We start from the raw sequence: 17,554 nt of genomic DNA, 5'->3' as shown, positions 1-17,554 counted from the left end.
GGATTATACCAGGTGGGCCTGCCTAATCAAAAAATATTCAAAAGCAAGAGATTCTCCCACTGGAGAGAATATCCATATTGAATATCCATATTGAGAACTGCCTATCAAGAGGGGCAGCCAGGGTGACCCTCTGGGAGGAGGAACTCAGTCCTACAACCACAAGCAACTCAATGCTGCCACCAACTTGAATGAATTTGGAAAAAGGCCCTGAACTCCACAGAGGACACCACTGAGCAGTTGACTCCATGACTGAAGCTTCGAGCAACTCTGAGCACAGGACCCAGTCAGGCCTTGCCTAGACTCCAGACCCCCAGAGACGGAGCCAATAAGCGTATGTTGTTTCAAGTTGCTAAGTTGGAGGTCATTTGTTAGGCACCGATAAAAAAGTAATGCACTTGTTATATTTATAGTGAGTTTCTTTTAAATAGCATGTGTTGGCCTTGCTTTTTAATCCAATCTTACAGTCCCTGCTTTTTATTCTGGGATGTTTAGACCATTTATCACAGTCTACATGGAAGTAGTATTAGACCACTTCACATGTCGTTTAAGGAACTTACACTAGTGTACTTACAACTTCTGGGTGTTGTCATATGCCTGACTTTCACATACGTTGTAGGTTCCTCAATACACTATTAGTATATAGATATCCATAGATATAGATCAAAATCTTTCCACATTTGCACTTTGTATCTGGCATCTAATCATATCCTACCTTATAGTTCCACTAGCTCCCAGGAATATACACACAATAATGTGCAGTATTTATTATTGTGAATAATACCTGTGGAGTATGTATGAGTGTGAAATGTATCTGTTTATGAAATCTTTTTTTTTAATTCATGAGTATTTACTATTACTAAAAGTTACCTCTTGGATTTGATGATTCTGTATCACAGTTTTATGGAATTTAACCTACAAAGTGGTTTCATCATATTATTTCATCATACACGAAAGCTATCAAGATGAACATTAATGTGATCATGTCAATAAAGAAACGGAACCCCTTTTGGCCCCACCTCTTGGAGCAGGTGCATAGGGATGGCTCTGAGACAGACACAAGTCCGGTGCCACGTGCCACACCCTGCTCTCTCTGCTACTCCTTCTAACACGCCCTCGCGATGTCCCAAGTAGGGCTTTTTACCCGTGGGTGTCGAAGCCTTCCTTTGATTTAAGCATACATTTCCGTATGCGAATTTAAAAGCCATTAATACTTATATTTACTTTAAAACTCATTTCTATATGCAAACAAGACAGAAACAAACAACAATTGGAGGGCGTGTGTGGACACGTGTGCACAAGACAACGTGAAATGAAAGAATGACGGGTTAAAGTCAGCCCCACAGTGAGTGCTCATGCACACGCAGCCCTGGAGGCAGAGCTGGGGACAGCGGCCGTCCCCCCATCCCCGGCCCCCTCCCTGCTGCCCTGCGGGTTCCCGAGTTGCCGGGTTACCGAAGGGATCCCGCATGGCTCAGAGCCCCCATGTGAGCCCTGCAGGGCTGCTGAGGACCCTAAAGACGGAGATTAATGGCGGACTTCCGCCCAGAGGCACTTCACCGAGCCCAGCTCACTGCAAGGGCCACCGGGGCCCTCAGACCTCCTGACCCAGCTCACCACAACCCCGAAGTCCAACGTGCCACCCCCCCTCTGGCGCCCCAGGAACTAGTGGCATCTAAGCACAGTCGTGCGCGGGCCCTTCTAATCCACGTGGAACTGGGATGGCCCTAGGGGTCCCCCACCTTCTCCACGTGGAGCTGCCCCCCACTTCCCGCCAACACCACCTTCCTTCCAGCCCCTGAACCCTGGGCCAGGTGAGTAGGTGCCTCCTGTTGCAACCACACCTCCGGACTAGAGCATGGCTGATTTGAAGAGAGGAGCCAACTTCCTTGAAAGTGTTTTGTCACATTCTGACAGAGCAATAAGGAAACCCTTTGGGTTTGGTTACACAACCTAAGGATGGCATCTGATTTTCTAATGATGTGGCGGTCAAGCACTTTCATGGGCTGGCCTTCCCCCATTGAACTCCATGGGACCACCATAGCAGTGGAATGTCGGGGTCTGAGGCTTTCCACCAGTGCACCTGTGGCTCCCTCTTTCTCCATTGTGTGAGACGACCTCTGGGTTTTGTTTTGTTTAGTTTGTTTGTTTTGTTTTTTTTGCATAGTAATCTATTTGAGAAGCACAATGAAGACATTACCCAAATTTCGACTTCACTTTGGAAAGACATCAGCCATAATAAATGCTAGAAACTTGGGAACTGTGTTATTTTCACTATAGTTATTTCTCTTTTTTGGCAGTAAATTATTGTAAAGGAAATAAACTGATGTATCAGAAGTAGACATTAATATGTATGACCCTGACATCACTTTCACTGGTGATAATAAAACATCCAAGGGTCACAAAGGGCTAGATCTAGCTGGGTATAAGAACTAGGACAGTATTAAGGAGGGTCAGTGTCTGCTTTGGTCTGAATGTTTGTGTCCCCCAACATATTTCATATATTGAAAATTTCGTGCCCAAGAGGATGGTTTTAGGAGCTGGGGCCTTTGGAAGGTGAGTCAGTCAAGAGGGTAGATCCCATATGACTGAGAATTATGCCCTTCTGCCAGTCTTAACATTCTTAAAGAAAAGGAGGTCTTTTCAGCTATTAAAGATTAGATGGCAGGAAGAGGATGAAATTTTCATACAAGGCTTAGTCTAGCCTCAGTTGGTATCTCTGACCCAAGTTTCTGTTTCTCCTCTCTGGAGGGTCATGAGAGAGGTGAGTAAAATAGCTAGATATTATGTGGAGAAAAGGTTACAACAAGGTACGGTGCTATGGGCCCTGGACCTGGTTAGGTCAGTAGTCAACTCTGTGATCTGCCTAACTCACTTACAGTTTCTGGAGTCAACTCTCCTTGTGTGTAGTGAGGGGGTTCATTTAATCTAAAGCTAATGTTCGGGGGTCTGATTTTTACCCAGTCTTGCCAGTTAAACACTCTAGTGAAGATACCTAACTCACGGCCCTTCACCTTATCCCCACCCCCTACCTTACCCAGATTTATTGAGATTTACTTGAAATGCAACACTGTTTAAGTTTAAAAGGTGCAATGTGTTGATTTGATTCACTTCTATATTGCAAAATGATTGCCACTATAGTATTATTAGCTAACACCTGTATCACATCACATCTTTACCATTACTCTTTTTTTGAGTGAGAACATTTAAGATCATCTACTCTCTTAGTAACTATTAATATATGATACAGTGGTATGAACTATAATCACTGTGCTGCACATTAGATCCTCAGAATTTATTTGTCTTATAACTGGAACTTTGTACTCTTTGACCAATGTCTCCCCATCCCCCCATCCTCCAGCCCCTGGTCACCACCATTCTACTCTTGATTTCTCTCTCCATTTCTATCAGTTTGGCTTTATAAAATTCCATGTAAAAGTGATATCATATAGTATTTGCTTCTCTCTGTCCTACCTATTTTGCTTACGATAATGCCCTCAAGTTCCATATCAAGTTCACATATATGTGCATATCATATATATGTATATATGCGCATATATACATATATATGTGCATATATACATATATATATATATCTTTTTTAACCATTCATCCATAGGTGGACACTTAGCTTGTTTACATATCTTGGCTATTGTGAGCAATGCTGCAGGGAGCTTGTGAGTGTAGATATTTCTTTGAGATCCTGCTTCCCTTTCCTTTGGAATAATACCCAGAAGTGGGATTGCTGGATCACATGGTAATTTTACCTGTAATTTTTGAAGGACCCTCCTTACTGTTTTCCACAGTGGCTGTGCCAATTTGCATTCCCATAAACAGTGCACAAGGCTTCCCTTTTCTCCACATCCTCCCTAATGCTTGTTACTTCTTGTTTTCTTGATGATAGCCATTCTAACAGGTGTGAAGTGACACGTCATTGTGGTTTTGATTTGCATTTCCCCTGATGATGGTGACACTGAGCATGTCTTCATGTACCTATACGCCATATGTATGTCTTTGCAAAAATGCCTATTTAGTTCCTCTGTCCTTTTTTAATTGAATTGATCATTATTTGCTATTGAATTATATGAGTTCTTTATATATTTTGGATATTTATCGAATATATGATTTGCAAATATTTTCTCCCATTCAGTGGGTTGCCTTTTTGTATTGTTGATGGTTTCTTTTGCTAGGCAGAAGCTTTTTAGTTTGATGTAGTCTCACTTGCTCATTTTGTCTTTCATTGCCTTTGCTTTTGGGGTCAAATCCAAAAAAGTATTGCCAAGACTGATGTAAAGGAGCTTACCCCCTATGGTACTCTAGGATTTCAAGCCTCTTAGATTTACTGAGACTAATTTTATGGCCTACTGGTTATATTTAGGAGAACGTTCTTTGTGTACCTGAAAAGAATGCATATTCTATTTCGTTGGGTAAAGTGCTCTAGTGTTAGGTCTAGTTGGTTTATCTGTGGGTCACATCTTCTGTTTCTGTTTTGACCTTCTGATTAGCTGTGGTACGCATTGTTCAACATGGACATTGAAGTCTACAGCTTGTTGTTGAATTGTCTATTTCTTCTTGACGTCTGTTATTTTTTGCTTCCTGTGTTTTGGGGCTCAACTGTGAAGTTCATGTGTGTTTATAATTATTACATTTTCAAATTCACTGAATCTTTGTTCTAACCATTCAAATCTATCGTTGAGCCCCACTAGTCAAATTTTCATTTGTTATTATATTTTTCAGCTGCAGAATTTCTATTTTGTTGTTTAAAAAAGCAATTTCTGTATTCTTATGGACACACAGACAGCAGCAAATCAAGGCCTAGAAAGGCAGAAAAGGAATCAGTATCCAGATTCACTACCCATGTTACCTAAAATGCCCAGTTTTTAATAAGAACTGAAAGACGTACAACAAAACCGGAAGGTGTGACCCATATACTGGAAAAACTCAGGCCACAGGAATTGCCTGGCAGAGGCCCTGGATATTGAATTAAAAGACAGGGCTTCCAAGCAGGAATTCTATATTGAAAGAACTAAAGGAAATCACACTTAGAGAAGTAAAAAAGGCTACAGAGACAATATCTCATCACCATTGATTCAAAAATGACATTTGACAAACCTGACACCCTTTCATAATAAAACCCCTCAACAAACTAGAAATGGAAAGAAATGCCCATAACTCAGTGAAGGGCGTCTGTGAAAACTTCCACCACTGGTACCATACTTGATGAAAGACTGAGAGCTTTGCCCCAGTGATCAGAGATAAGACAAGGATATCTGCTCTGGTCGCTTCACTGCAACTTTGTGCAGGGGGTTTGCGTGTTTGGCTGGACTCTCCTGGTGAAGTCTGCTTCCCCTGCAGGGTGAAACCTCTGGTGTCTGTCCTCAGAGGGTGCAGCCTGGGTCTGCACAGTAGTCTTAGCCCCACTGTGTGCGTCTTTCCCTAACCACTCTGTCTGTTCATACTATGCCCAGCGGTTAAACCTACTGACCGCCAGCTGATTCCTCCTAAGATACTGCTCTCTTGCTGGAAGGCTGAGGGAATAGGGAGTCCCAGCTTCTTAGCCATACCTGCCAGAATGCAGTTCTTACTACTATTTAGTAGACGTTTTGTTTTTTTGAAATAGTCTTTCTTCATTTGCTGAATGATCTTAGAACAACTTTAAGAGACTTTAATATATTTTAAAAAATGTGTACGTTGCACCACTTATGGCTGTCCCACCAGTACTAGGTCTGTAGGGTTCCTCCAGGGCATATGGAAGCCTGTCCTAGTTTTGGGTCAAACTCTGGCCACATTGCCAACACTCCCCTTCTTCCTTCCTGCTGGCTGCCTGGAGTTTGCCTCGTTTTGCCTTCCCCTTGTGGTGTCTTATTATAGTTAAACGAAACAGCGTCAAAAGGGAGTCAGGCAGCAGTTACCACCGTCTTACAGACAGCCGTCTTTAAACGGAGTCCGCTGTCCTACTAATTACAGATATGGTGAACTTGCAGAGGGTGAGAGAGACGCTGGCCTCTCCCTGTATTTCCAAAGAGTCGTTTATATTCTTTCACAGCTTGGACATGAGTCATTTCAGTGCAACTTTCACGTTCTATATCTTCCTGATAAATAAATAATAGTCAAAATAATAAGGCTGCTCGGTTGTTTGTTAGTTATTTATGTTTTGAGCGAAAAATTTTTTAAAAGTTGGGAGGACCTGGGTGGCTCATTTGCTTGAGCATCTGACTCCTGGTTTCAGTCCAGGTCATGATCTCACTGTTTGTGAGTTCAAGCCCTGTGTCGGGCTCTGTGCTGGCAGGGAGTGTGCTTGGGATGCTCTCTCTCCCTCTTTATCTGTCCCTCCCCTCCTCACTCTCTCTCTCTCAAAATTAATAAATAAACTTTAATCAATCAATCAATCAATCAATCATTCAATGAACAAACAACCAGTAGAAAAATTGGTCAAAATTTTGGAAGATAGCAGCATCCGTGTGCACCTGTTCTAATAAAGAGCAGAACTGACTTGTTCAGCCCACGTCAGGGTCAAAAGATCTAGCTGCTGTGCTTGCTTTGAATGGGTCCTGGTTGGAGATCCCCAGGAAGATGTCCACCTCATCCTCAGGCCAGCACCAGCCTGGGGAGAGATGGGAAAAGTATCCTGTGCAGAGGCCAGTGAGATCTCCATGGTGGGGTTCCTCCTTGGCCCTGCCTTCCTGCCCCAGTCCCTTTTGAGCACATGAGCAGCCACAAATGAGAAGACATGAACCTGTGACCTTGCCTTTGTGGCCTGATGAGGAAGACAGACTCGGGAGAGGTGAGGCAGGAAATTGCTGGGGTTGAAGTAAGATGTATGTTTTTCTGTGCATGAGTGAATTTACGAGAAATCACCCTGTTGCCCATTTCTTGAAAATGCAAGGGACTGTGGGAAACAATAACAGAAAAAACTGTGCTGTGATATGGTGCCATAAATATAACAGTCTTTCCTTTATCCCTCGTTAAAGATTTACTTACCGTGTTTATCATTTGTAATAAAGCACTCGAGACACTCCACAAAGATATGAGTGAAGCAGTAAAAGATGTCAAGTTGAAACCCAAAGAAAGAAATGAAGGTAACAGCAGAAACCGTGCCAACTTTGTTGTAAATCCCAGAGAGGGCAGATCACTGAATGCTGTCAGCTGGTCCTGGCAGCCTGTGAGTTCTTTCCCTGACCCCCATTCTCCCAAGCCGCCTCTTCCACCATTGGTACCGAGGAATGGCTAAGAATCCAGGGGCCATCCAAGCAAAGGCTGTGGGGTTTGGAGGCGTGGGACTGGAAAGTCTAGGCGGATGAGTGAGGAAGGATGCTGTGTGTGTGGAGAGTAGCAGAGAACTCGGGGTGAAACATGCCTGTGCCTTTGCTTCTTGTGTTCATGGCTGTTGGTGCTGGCTGGTAAATAAAGGTGATGTCCATAACCATCTGTAAGTGTCCATTACTCTGATGGCCCAGGGACACCAAAGCCCTGGGAAAGAAGGTCCATACTCGTATTCACACCTGGGTCCTCCAGCCGGGAGTCTTGGGACTGGGCCCTCCTCAGGGTCTCCCTTTGGGGGCCACAGGCCCCTGTTCCACCTGGAGATTTATACCTACAGCCAACCAACACCTGAGAAGTTGTGTGGGTAAGTGGGCCCAGGCTCATGAATCATGCCGGGGGGGGGAGGGGCGCAGAGTCTTGGGATTCGTCCTCACTGGGAGAGGCCCAGATAGTCTCGCATGATGCTGTTCTGTAGGAGGCATTGACTGAGACAATCTGGGACTTCTTATACATAAAGATACTGGGGCACATGGGGATTGCGGTTTTGTGGGGTCTGTTTGTGTTTGGGTTTTCTCCAAGCCATAGATCTTGATCGAGGCAGAATCAGGCCCACACACTTTTCCTCTGACTGATTTTCATATATTAAGGAGACATTTTTGCTGATTAAGACAAAATAGTCCTTTTGTACGGTGTTGGTATTCTGTAAGAGTGAGGAATTGATTCTTGCTGCTGGGACTGGGGTCTGCTTTTACCTGTGACCCCCCAGCTCGTGGCGCCCTGACAGTCTGCCTGTTTGCCTTAAGAGTTCAGGAGGCCTTAACCGCACTCCCAGGCCTTAAATTCCTGGTGTCTCTTTAAAAGAAACAATTGTTAGTTTTTGTTTTGGTGTTGTATAATTGTTTCCAAAAAGAAAATTCTTTAGAGGACTGAAATCTAAATTCTGAGAAAGCCCCAAGCTCTCTCTCATCAGGGAGACCTGGGGTCTATCTGGGCCAGAAATGTGGCGGGAATGAGGAAGAACGTAGTGTAGAAGATTTGCCCTGTTCACACCGTGCCACAGAAGGGGAGACCTTTGGGTTTCTCAGAGGATGGGACAAGAAAGCAGGCAGGGGCAAGGTGGAGGGGACATACTGGATGCCTAGCACTGCACGACAGGTCGTCCAAACTCCAGTTGAAAAAGCTGAGACATGGATTGTGTGGTAGCTCTTGGAGTCCAAAGTCAAGATGCCCGCAGAGGCGTGCGCTCTCTGAAGCCTTGAGGGGAGGACCTTGCTTGCTTCTTCCTGGGCTCTGCTGGCAGCTGGCCATCTTGGTGCTCTTTGGCTGGCGATAAGCCACCACTCTCTTTCCTCACGCATTTCATTAGAAGCAGCAAGGAGAAACCAGGCCACACCTTCCACATTGTTCTCGGAATTCTCCTCAGCTAAATATTCAAGTTCATCACTTACATGGTCTACTCTCCACCCAGCAGCCCACCTCAGTTTAGCCTGCCTCCCTGCCCCCTGCCCCCTGCCCCCTTCCATTTATAGCAAGTGCCATCGTCCCTCCAATGTCCAGCAGCGTGGTCCCCACCTCTCTCTGGGACCTCACCAGAAAGTGACCTTGATGTTCATCCTACCACCGACATCCTCTAAGGGCAATCTAAGCCTTTTTTATCAAGTACCTCAGAATTCTTCGAGCCTCCATGCATTACTCAATTTTGAAACGACTCCTACATTTTAAGTAATTACCAGAGCAGGACCCTGCTTCTTGGCCTTAAAATCTATATTAGTTCCCCCAGGAGCTGCTGTAACAAATGACCACAAACTGTTGCTTAAAGAGCAGAAACTTACTGTCTCATTGTTATGGCTACTGTCTCACTGGCACAGGCTACAAGTGCCAAACCAAGACGTTCCCAGGGCCATACTCTCCATGAAGTCTCTGGGGAAGGATCCTTCTTTGCTGTGTCTTAGCTTCTGGTGCTGGCTGTCGTGCTTTGTTCTTTGCCTTCTAGGTGCTTCACTCCAATCTCTGCCTCTTTTGTCACACAGTGTTCTCTGTGTGTATCTCTGTGTAAACTTCCCTCACTCTGAATGAAACAATTCCAGGCATTGGAGTAGGGCTCAACCTTAACTTAAAGACATGACATCACAGAGACCGTGCTCCAAAGAGGGTCACATTCTCAGGTACCAGAGGTTAGCCCTTCTTTAGAAGGACACAATTCAACCTACAATATGGTAAGAGAGGGACAGTGTGTGCAGTGTGAGGGTACAGTACCCCTGATCTCTTCCTCTCCAGTCCTCGTTGCAGTTACCAGGTTAAGCCCATTGGGATAGTTTTCTTAGGTCTCTGCTTCTTGGAAATCTACTGCCTAGGGCTTAGAATCCACATTCCTTGGCCTGGTATTCAACAGTCATTATAATCAGTCTCAACTCCTCTTCCAAGAATGAGATTTTTCTAGATATGATTGTTCCCGTTAATATCCATTTTATACTTTTGTAAGAAACGAAGGTGATAATGATATGGAGGTCAGTGCCTGGGACGCAGTAGGCCCTCAGTAAAGGCTGGTAATGATTCCTGCACTCCAAATGGTTAGCTGTTCTCTGCCTGTGTCCAGTGTTATTTCCACCTCCAAGGCTTGGATCATGTTATTTCTCCCTCTCTTTTTATCTGCAGTTTTCAAAAAAAGCAAACTCATGACTCCTGGGTAAGTATAAACACATCAAAGATTTGGCTCAACTCATGGCTTAACTAGAGAACCAGTTTGATTCTATAATTGGTTCAAAGTTCCTTTGGGTGGCTCAATCAGTTAAGCGTCTGACTCATGATCTCAGTTCAGGTCTTGACCTTAGGGTCTTGAGTTTGGGCTCCATGCTGGGTGTGAAACCTAGTTAAAAACAAGCAAATAAGCAAAGAATAAAACAAAAAACATAAACAAACAGAAACACAAAGTTCATTTGAAATCAAGGGTTGATGTGTTCAAGAGAGTAGTAACATGTAATTTTTGAGTTGGATATTCCACCAGACAGAAAATTCGCTGAGTATCTCCAAGGCAGAGATGTGCAAAAATTCTCTCTGTCCTTAAAGTGTTGTAAAATATCACAGCGGATCATCAAGCACAGCACCACACAGAATAGAACACTCCTGTAATCTCTCTTGCCTATTTCTAAGTTTTGGATCATTTTCATAGCGTTCTCTACTTTGTGATCATAAACAGTCTCCAACAAGTATTGTTGATCCTAGAAGATTGTTTTTACTATGCATGGCCTGATTATTTATACAGATGCAGCAAGAATCTTAATTAACTGGAAAAGCCTCCTTGAGTTTGCTCAGGAACTCTAGAGCCTAATCATATTAAGCAAGTATCAATTCCAAAGCATAAGCTTCCTTTGGAAAATTTCAACATGAATTTTGAATCAGACTTTTCAAAGCCCCTGCCATTCTTCTATCCTAGGAGTAGGAAACCAAGGCCCAAACACTTTCTCCAGTAAACTTTGCATGCTGTACCCATAAATCTCAGTGAATTTCTCTCTTCCTGAGGTCTCCAAAATTTGCCTGGGTTTCTGGACTACCTGGGACTGGACTTCCTTACTTCCAGAGATTGGGATCCTGGAAGCTAGACATCATATTAGTTTTCTTATGAAGGTTTTGGAGACATTAGCTCCACATGTAACACCAACAATTGCTCCTTAGCAGTGGTCTGATGGTCTTTGATTAAACAACAGTCACTCTCAGATATCATACTGTACATATGGCCTTGCTGCAGAATCGATTTTTCCAATGGTATCTTTGTAAACAAGAGGACAGATTTTTATTAAACCTATGCAAATGGTTCTATCATCATGAAAGTGAATGAAAGTCAGTAGAAGCATTTGTTTCTCAATTTTGAGGGTAGGTGAAGATGAGGTAATATTTAAAGACAGTTGTTGTGGGTTTACAAATACACAGTCTACTAATTCGTTTAAGGAGAAAGAAATAAGGTTTCCACAAATAGCCATACAAGTAGAACATCAAACAGAATGCCATCAATATTCCAAACAAATAACCACAATGGCACACCTTGAATCCGTTCACTCAGTCCTATGTCATTACTTCTCAATCTGCTGGATCTTGAGTCAGTCGTCTGATTTCATGAGGTAGATATGCTTCCAGACTGAGAGTCCCAGTAGCCCTGGCTTTGCTCACTGGCACAGTCTGATCATTGAGTCAGTACTGCCATCTGGGAAACCTGCTCTGAAGAGTCTCTTTGAGGCAACAGTAGTTCAGAGCACGTCCTACAGTTTTTCCCCTGAAGCTCCAAGACTGTGACCCTCTGGTGAAGACACAAATTCTGATTGGTCACTTTTGGCAGATCTTCAGAGAAGCCTTCGGAGGAAGCAGAGACCTGTTTGAGAGAAGGACTGAAAGGTTGTGGTTCATAACCGAATATAACATCGTGGAAGACAGTAAAAGGCTCTTTGGGGGGCATGGTCTTTATTTCATGAGGGTTTGGTCAATGTTTCCTTTGAGGGATTCAGCCCCAAGTGCACTGTCACACCTAACACCTATATCTCTTTTGTGACATGGCTGCCATTATTGTGTAAGAGGCAGCTCTTCTTGCACATCCGTGGAGCCAGAAGACCATTTCATTAAAGACATGTGAGTGCAGGGGTATAGATAATCCAGATCCCTTATCCTGGTAGACAGGCTGTGGAAGTGCTGAGTCTTCCTTTTCATGCAGTGCCCTTTGGGGGTGGAGTGAGTGGGGAGAAACCAGGAAACCTTGAGTGATATCCACTTAAAAGAGATAGTTACAAAGGAGAAGTGACTAGTTTTATTTGGCACCAGGAGAGAAGGCTCCAGAATCCCTAACCCCCAACATGATGGTATTTGGGGATAAGGTAAGTGGGTTTCCATGAGTTCATGAATCTGGGATCCTCTTGATGGGATTAGTGCCCTTGTAAGAAGAGATAGCAGAGAGTTGCTTCCTCACTCCATCATGTATGGACACAGTGAGATGGCGCCGTCCACAAATCAGGAAGTGAGCCCTCCCCAGGGAAACAAGTTGGCTGGCACATTGGGCTTGGGCTGCCCAGTCTCCAGAACTGTGAGAAATGAATTCCTGTTGTTTCTGCTCCCAGGCTGTGGTGTTATGTTTGTGCAAGCTGATTAAGACAGCATCTCTGATGTGTAAGTGAGCCTTAGAAGGGTAATCTATGAGACTAGCATAGAAGGTTCTATTACTACTTCTAACTAATATCTATTGATCACTATGGTTTGAGTACCACTTCATGTGTACAAATTTATCTGGTTTCACCTTGACCATCTGAAGTAAGTATTCCATTTTAAAGATTAGAAAAGTGAGTTGCAGAGAGGCCACACTCTAATCCCCAGAGCCTGTGAATGTTACCTTATTCCATAAGCATCTTTGCAGGTGTGATTAAGTTAATGACTTTGAGATGGGGAGATTATTCCAGATTACCTGGGTGGGTCCCCGATGTAATCAGAAAGGTCCTTCTAAGGAGAGGCAAGAAGGCAATGTGATGAAGGCAGCAGAGATTGGTGTGATGTGGCCACAAGCCCAGGTCAGCTGGCAGCTTCTAGAAGATGTAAGAGGCAAGGGATGGATTCTCTCCTGGAGCCTCCAGAAAGAACCAGCTCTGCAGGACCTTGGTTTTATCTCCATAAGACTAATTCCATGCTCTTATCCTCCATAACTGTAGAAGATGAAGTTTATATTGTTTTAAGCTACTAATGTTTTAGGAATTTGTTATGGAGGCAATAGGAGACGGATCCACCAAGGTTACAAAGACGATATGTAGAAGAAACAGGACAATGGGGGAACAATTCTTTTAAACTACTGTTATTATTTCTGCACTATTTTAATAAGTTGAGCTTTGAGATTATCTAGATCTGAGCATCAGAAAACACCCTGAGCCCCACAAGAAGACTCCTATAGAATTCAAAGAATGTCTCTTAATGACCCCACACCTTTTGAAAATTCATTATATCCACATTTCTGTGTGTGTGTGAAATGTAAAGAATGAAAGGAAAACATAAAAAAGGAAGCTGTGGCTTTGTCCACATTTATCATTCTGCTTCTGACTATGTGGAAGGAGCAAGATCCTGGGTGGAAAGTTGTGTTTCCAGGGTTGCAGGTGGAGACAAGCGGTGGAGAGGCCTGTGGCTCACAGCATAGGTGCAAGTGGAAGGAAGCCCTCAATGATCAGGAGCGTGGCTAATTGAACAAGACAGATATGGGGCAACACTGCTTCTATCCAGAATCTTGTAGAAGGAGATCACTCCTAACTTAGGGCTCAGTATGGGACTGATGGGGGCCACATGCTCCTTTTTGACCAATGATCACAAGGCTGTTACCATTTGAGACTCACATCTGATTTCTTGTGGCATCCATGGATTCTGTGTCAACTAGTCTCCTGTTCCCTCTAGGGAACATAACAGCATACCTGAGCATAATGCCTGGAGAAGCAATTAGCTGACCATGAAAACATCCAAGGACAAGTTTCACTCAAGGAATATGTAGCTTGAAATGAAACTAGGAAATGGTAGAGATATTTTGAGCAGGAAATATGATTCTAGCTCTCCTCTAGACTTTTATGTATTCAGCCTCATCAAGACCAAGTTCATGGGTATGTGACCTGTGTGGTTGCACAGGGCCCTGTACTTAGAAGGGTTTACTATTCTATTGATGTCATCTTGAAATTCTTAATTGTTTTTGTTTGTTTTTGACAAAGGGCCTGGCATATTCCTTTTGTGCCAGACTTTGCAAATTACATAGCTGGTGCCTCCTGGTCTGTGTCTTTATTGCAAGTTGGAAAACAGTTACCTGGGGCCCTCCAAGTCATTAGCACCAATAACTGGTCTAATGATATGGACCAATAATATAGTATTAATACAATAATTTCCAAATCTAGCTGCTTCCCTCCATGGGTTGCCACCCCATTGGCCACTACTTCCTGCCACATTTAGTTCTCTTAGTACTCACCTTCAAGTGTGAACATCAACTAATCCCATGTCTCAATGTAGTGAACAGAAATATATAATCAAAAACATTATAATTTTATGATGATGCAACAGACAACTGGAATAGCTGGTCAACCATGAGAGGTTTGACCATCTGCCTATCATCTCAAAGTTTCCAGAGCAAGTTGGAATGGATGCACTGGCTAAATCTGGGAAAATCTACCAGTGCCTGGGTCTGGGGTAGAGGAAAGTAGGAAGGTTGTAGGGGAAAGTTTGATCTCTTCCCTGGATGCATCTTTTCTTGTCAGGTCATGCATATTTTGGGATTTGAAAGAACCATATGAAGAAAACTAGAGAAGGTGTATGGTCATTGGAAGACTTTTTCCAGGCCACATCTTCCTTTTTTTTCTCTTGGCTCCCAATGGTTTAGACTCTTGGCTTTGTACCTCAAGGCTGGTAAATTCTTAATGAGTAACTTGAGACCTTCATGAAAGACTCTCATGAAAACCCATATGATAGAATCACTGGGAAGTATCTCAGGCTCTAAATTTGGACACATCTAGCCACCTATTTGAGTTTCTTCTTCCTAGAATCACGCCAGAGTCACCCACTCCATGCAGGGAAGATGATCCAACACCATGCCTGGCTCTGTGTGCATGATTTGTGTCATGTAATAAGGGCCTTTGGGATCCACCAGTATAACCCCAAACAACAAATATAGGTTTGGAAAATTTCGTGTGAGAGCAGGCACATGGAGAAAAAGCTTACACCTTGGTAAAACTCAAGCACTCCTCCAAGTATAGGGCAATATTTCTGTCTCTTTAAAGCCAAATAGTTCCTTCACTAGCTCCACCCAATCTGAGCTTCCTGCCTCAGAGGTTTAAAGGGTGAAACACATTTTCCTCACAGTGAAAGCAAAAGCAGCAGCTCAAACAGATTCTTTGGAGAACAATGGGGAACTCAGCTCCTTCAAAAGAAGGTGAGCCTGGCCTGAGAGCAATGGAGCCATGAGGGGCAGCTGGAAATAGGGGTGTGCATGGGTGTGGGTTCTGCTCCTAGAAGGGAGCAGGTACTGTACCAGCAGCCCAGCAATGAGGATGCTGCCACAGGAGTCTCAGTAGAAGGTAGGGTGGGGCTAAGGAAAGAGAGTGGCCTATGTCCACCTGTCTCCTATTTAACAGGACAAACTTGCTGAACAGCATATCTTCCATCAGTTGCTGTCATGACAGAGTGAGTGGTGCCTGACACCCCATCCATTTCCCTTAGTGGGAAACTAGTGTCCTCAAGGCAGGTCTTTAGAGCTGGAAGGCAATTTAGAGACCAGTCTGTCCCAATCCCTCTCTTTTCCTGAAAGAAAATCTGAATCCCAGATGGTGTGTGTGTGGTTTTATGAAATTCCCCGGGATACCCAGGTCACAAATGGGACAAGAAGTCTAGAATTCAGCTGGCTGTGTCCTTTCCAACATGTAAGAGAGAAATGGTGTGATCGACAGTGTAACAGAGGAGGTAAGGAAGGGGTGCCATGGGGAGAGAATGAACTATTCTGTAGAAAACAAATGTGTGTGAAGCCCTTTGGTTGCCTTCCCTAATTCCAGGGTTGCTACCAGTTCATGTTTCTGGACAGAGAGTGATCTACCTCTCCTGGCCTCCCATGATCTATTTCTGATCCAATGTAAAGAGAAATGTAGAATCAAGGGCCTGAGAAGGAACCAAGAAGAGACCAGAGTGTGCAAGGGTTATGCATGAGGGTACGGTAGACATAATTTGCATTGGATCCCTTCTCTGCCCAAAGCCCATAAGCGCAGTGACCTTGGGCAACTTTCTCAGCATTTCTGAGCCACATCAATCTCCTCATTTCAAAAATTAGAGTGGGGGCGCCTATCTGGCTCAGTGGGAAGAGCATGGGACTCTTGATCTCAGGGTTGTGAGTTTGAGCCTCATGCTGGGTGTAGAGATTAAATATATACATACATACATACATACACTTTAAACATTAGAATACTAAAAACTATTAATTTAGTAGAATACTAAAAATTTTATCACTTCATCAGTAATCATTTACATATGTATGTCTGGAAGATAAAGGTCATTAAAATATACCATAATCAGAGTTCAAAAAGCAATTAGAATTTTAAAAAAATTACCAGGTGTAGTCCAATTCCCAGATCGTCTCCTAGAATTTAAAACTGAAATCAGCTCCAAATACGGTTCATAAATTTCGATTCTTTCATATCTCTTAAGTTTAATTTGATAAATAAGTTTTCACCTTCCAGTTTCTTTTTGTAAAATGTTTTTGGTTAAGAAATGGTTGGTCCTTTTTCCAAGAGAATTGACAGTGTACTTTTTGCTCATTAAATTCTCAAGACGTCATATGACATGTTCTTCCAGTTTCCATGTTTTGTATAAGTTTAAATTTAAGGAGAGGCTTGATCATATGAAGGCTTGCCTGGTTATTTGGGTGGCAATATTTCATAGGTGCAGTTGTAAACGTCCATGAGAAGGCACCTTATATATTCTTCTGTCTCTTTCTGTAATGTAGCAGACAGTAATGATAGCCTAGACTAACTTTGTTTCATTAAAGGTGGCAAATCATAATATTATAATTCTATCATTCTTTCTTCATTGATTGGATGGCATAATCCTTTAAAAAGAAAGTTCCCCTGAATCATACTTTCATTTCCATAAGGTGTAGTTAATAAGACAAAAGGAATGCTTGATTCTTTTTTGTCCATGTTTAGACCGATGACTTCATTTCCTAGCATACCCCAAAGAGAACACTTCACTTCTTTCGGAATGTTATTATTGTTATGAATTCATGAACTTCAACATATTTGATAAATTTTAATCCATTGAAATTATTATTCTCATTGATACTCAAATTACCCCATCTCTGTCCATCTTGCCTCTTCAAGTTGGCCCTGTAGTCCTTTCGGTAAGATCCAAACATTTTTTTTTAAATTTTTTTTAACACTTATTTATTTTTGAGACAGAGAGAGACCGAGCATGAACAAGGGAGGCTCAGAGAGAGGGAGACACAGGATCTGAAACAGGGTCCAGGCTCTGAGCTGTCAGCACAGAGCCCGACGTGGGGCTCGAACTCACGAACTGTGAGATCATGACCTAAGCCGAAGTCAGCTGCTTAACCAACTGAGCCACCCAGGCTCCCCTCAAACATTTGTTTTGAAAGTGATCTCTGCACCCAATGTGGGGCTAGAACTCATGAACGTGGGATCAAGAGATGCATGCTGTATTGACAGAGCTAGCCAGGCATCCCACGGTCTGAATAGTTTTTGATAGAATCCTCGATTACTAGTATGACTAGATAGTCTAGGATCCACTTGCATGTTTCTTG

General features: G+C 43.2%; 1 protein-coding gene across 1 annotated transcript in view; it reads left to right on the top strand.

The window, feature by feature from the left end:
* Nucleotides 1–15,114: 15,114 nt before the first annotated feature.
* Nucleotides 15,115–17,554, top strand: part of LOC109252356 (uncharacterized) — a 39,745-nt gene continuing 37,305 nt past the window's right edge. The window contains exon 1 of the mRNA XM_053898628.1: nucleotides 15,115–15,181. Coding sequence (XP_053754603.1) covers nucleotides 15,154–15,181 — 28 coding nt within the window. The 5' untranslated portion in view covers nucleotides 15,115–15,153. The remainder of the gene's footprint in view (nucleotides 15,182–17,554) is intronic.

The sequence above is a fragment of the Panthera pardus genome, unplaced genomic scaffold, assembly GCF_024362965.1.
Source record: "Panthera pardus isolate Hobbes unplaced genomic scaffold, ASM2436296v1 HiC_scaffold_9, whole genome shotgun sequence".
Taxonomy (NCBI): domain Eukaryota; kingdom Metazoa; phylum Chordata; class Mammalia; order Carnivora; family Felidae; genus Panthera; species Panthera pardus.
This window is presented reverse-complemented; position numbering and strand designations above follow the sequence as displayed.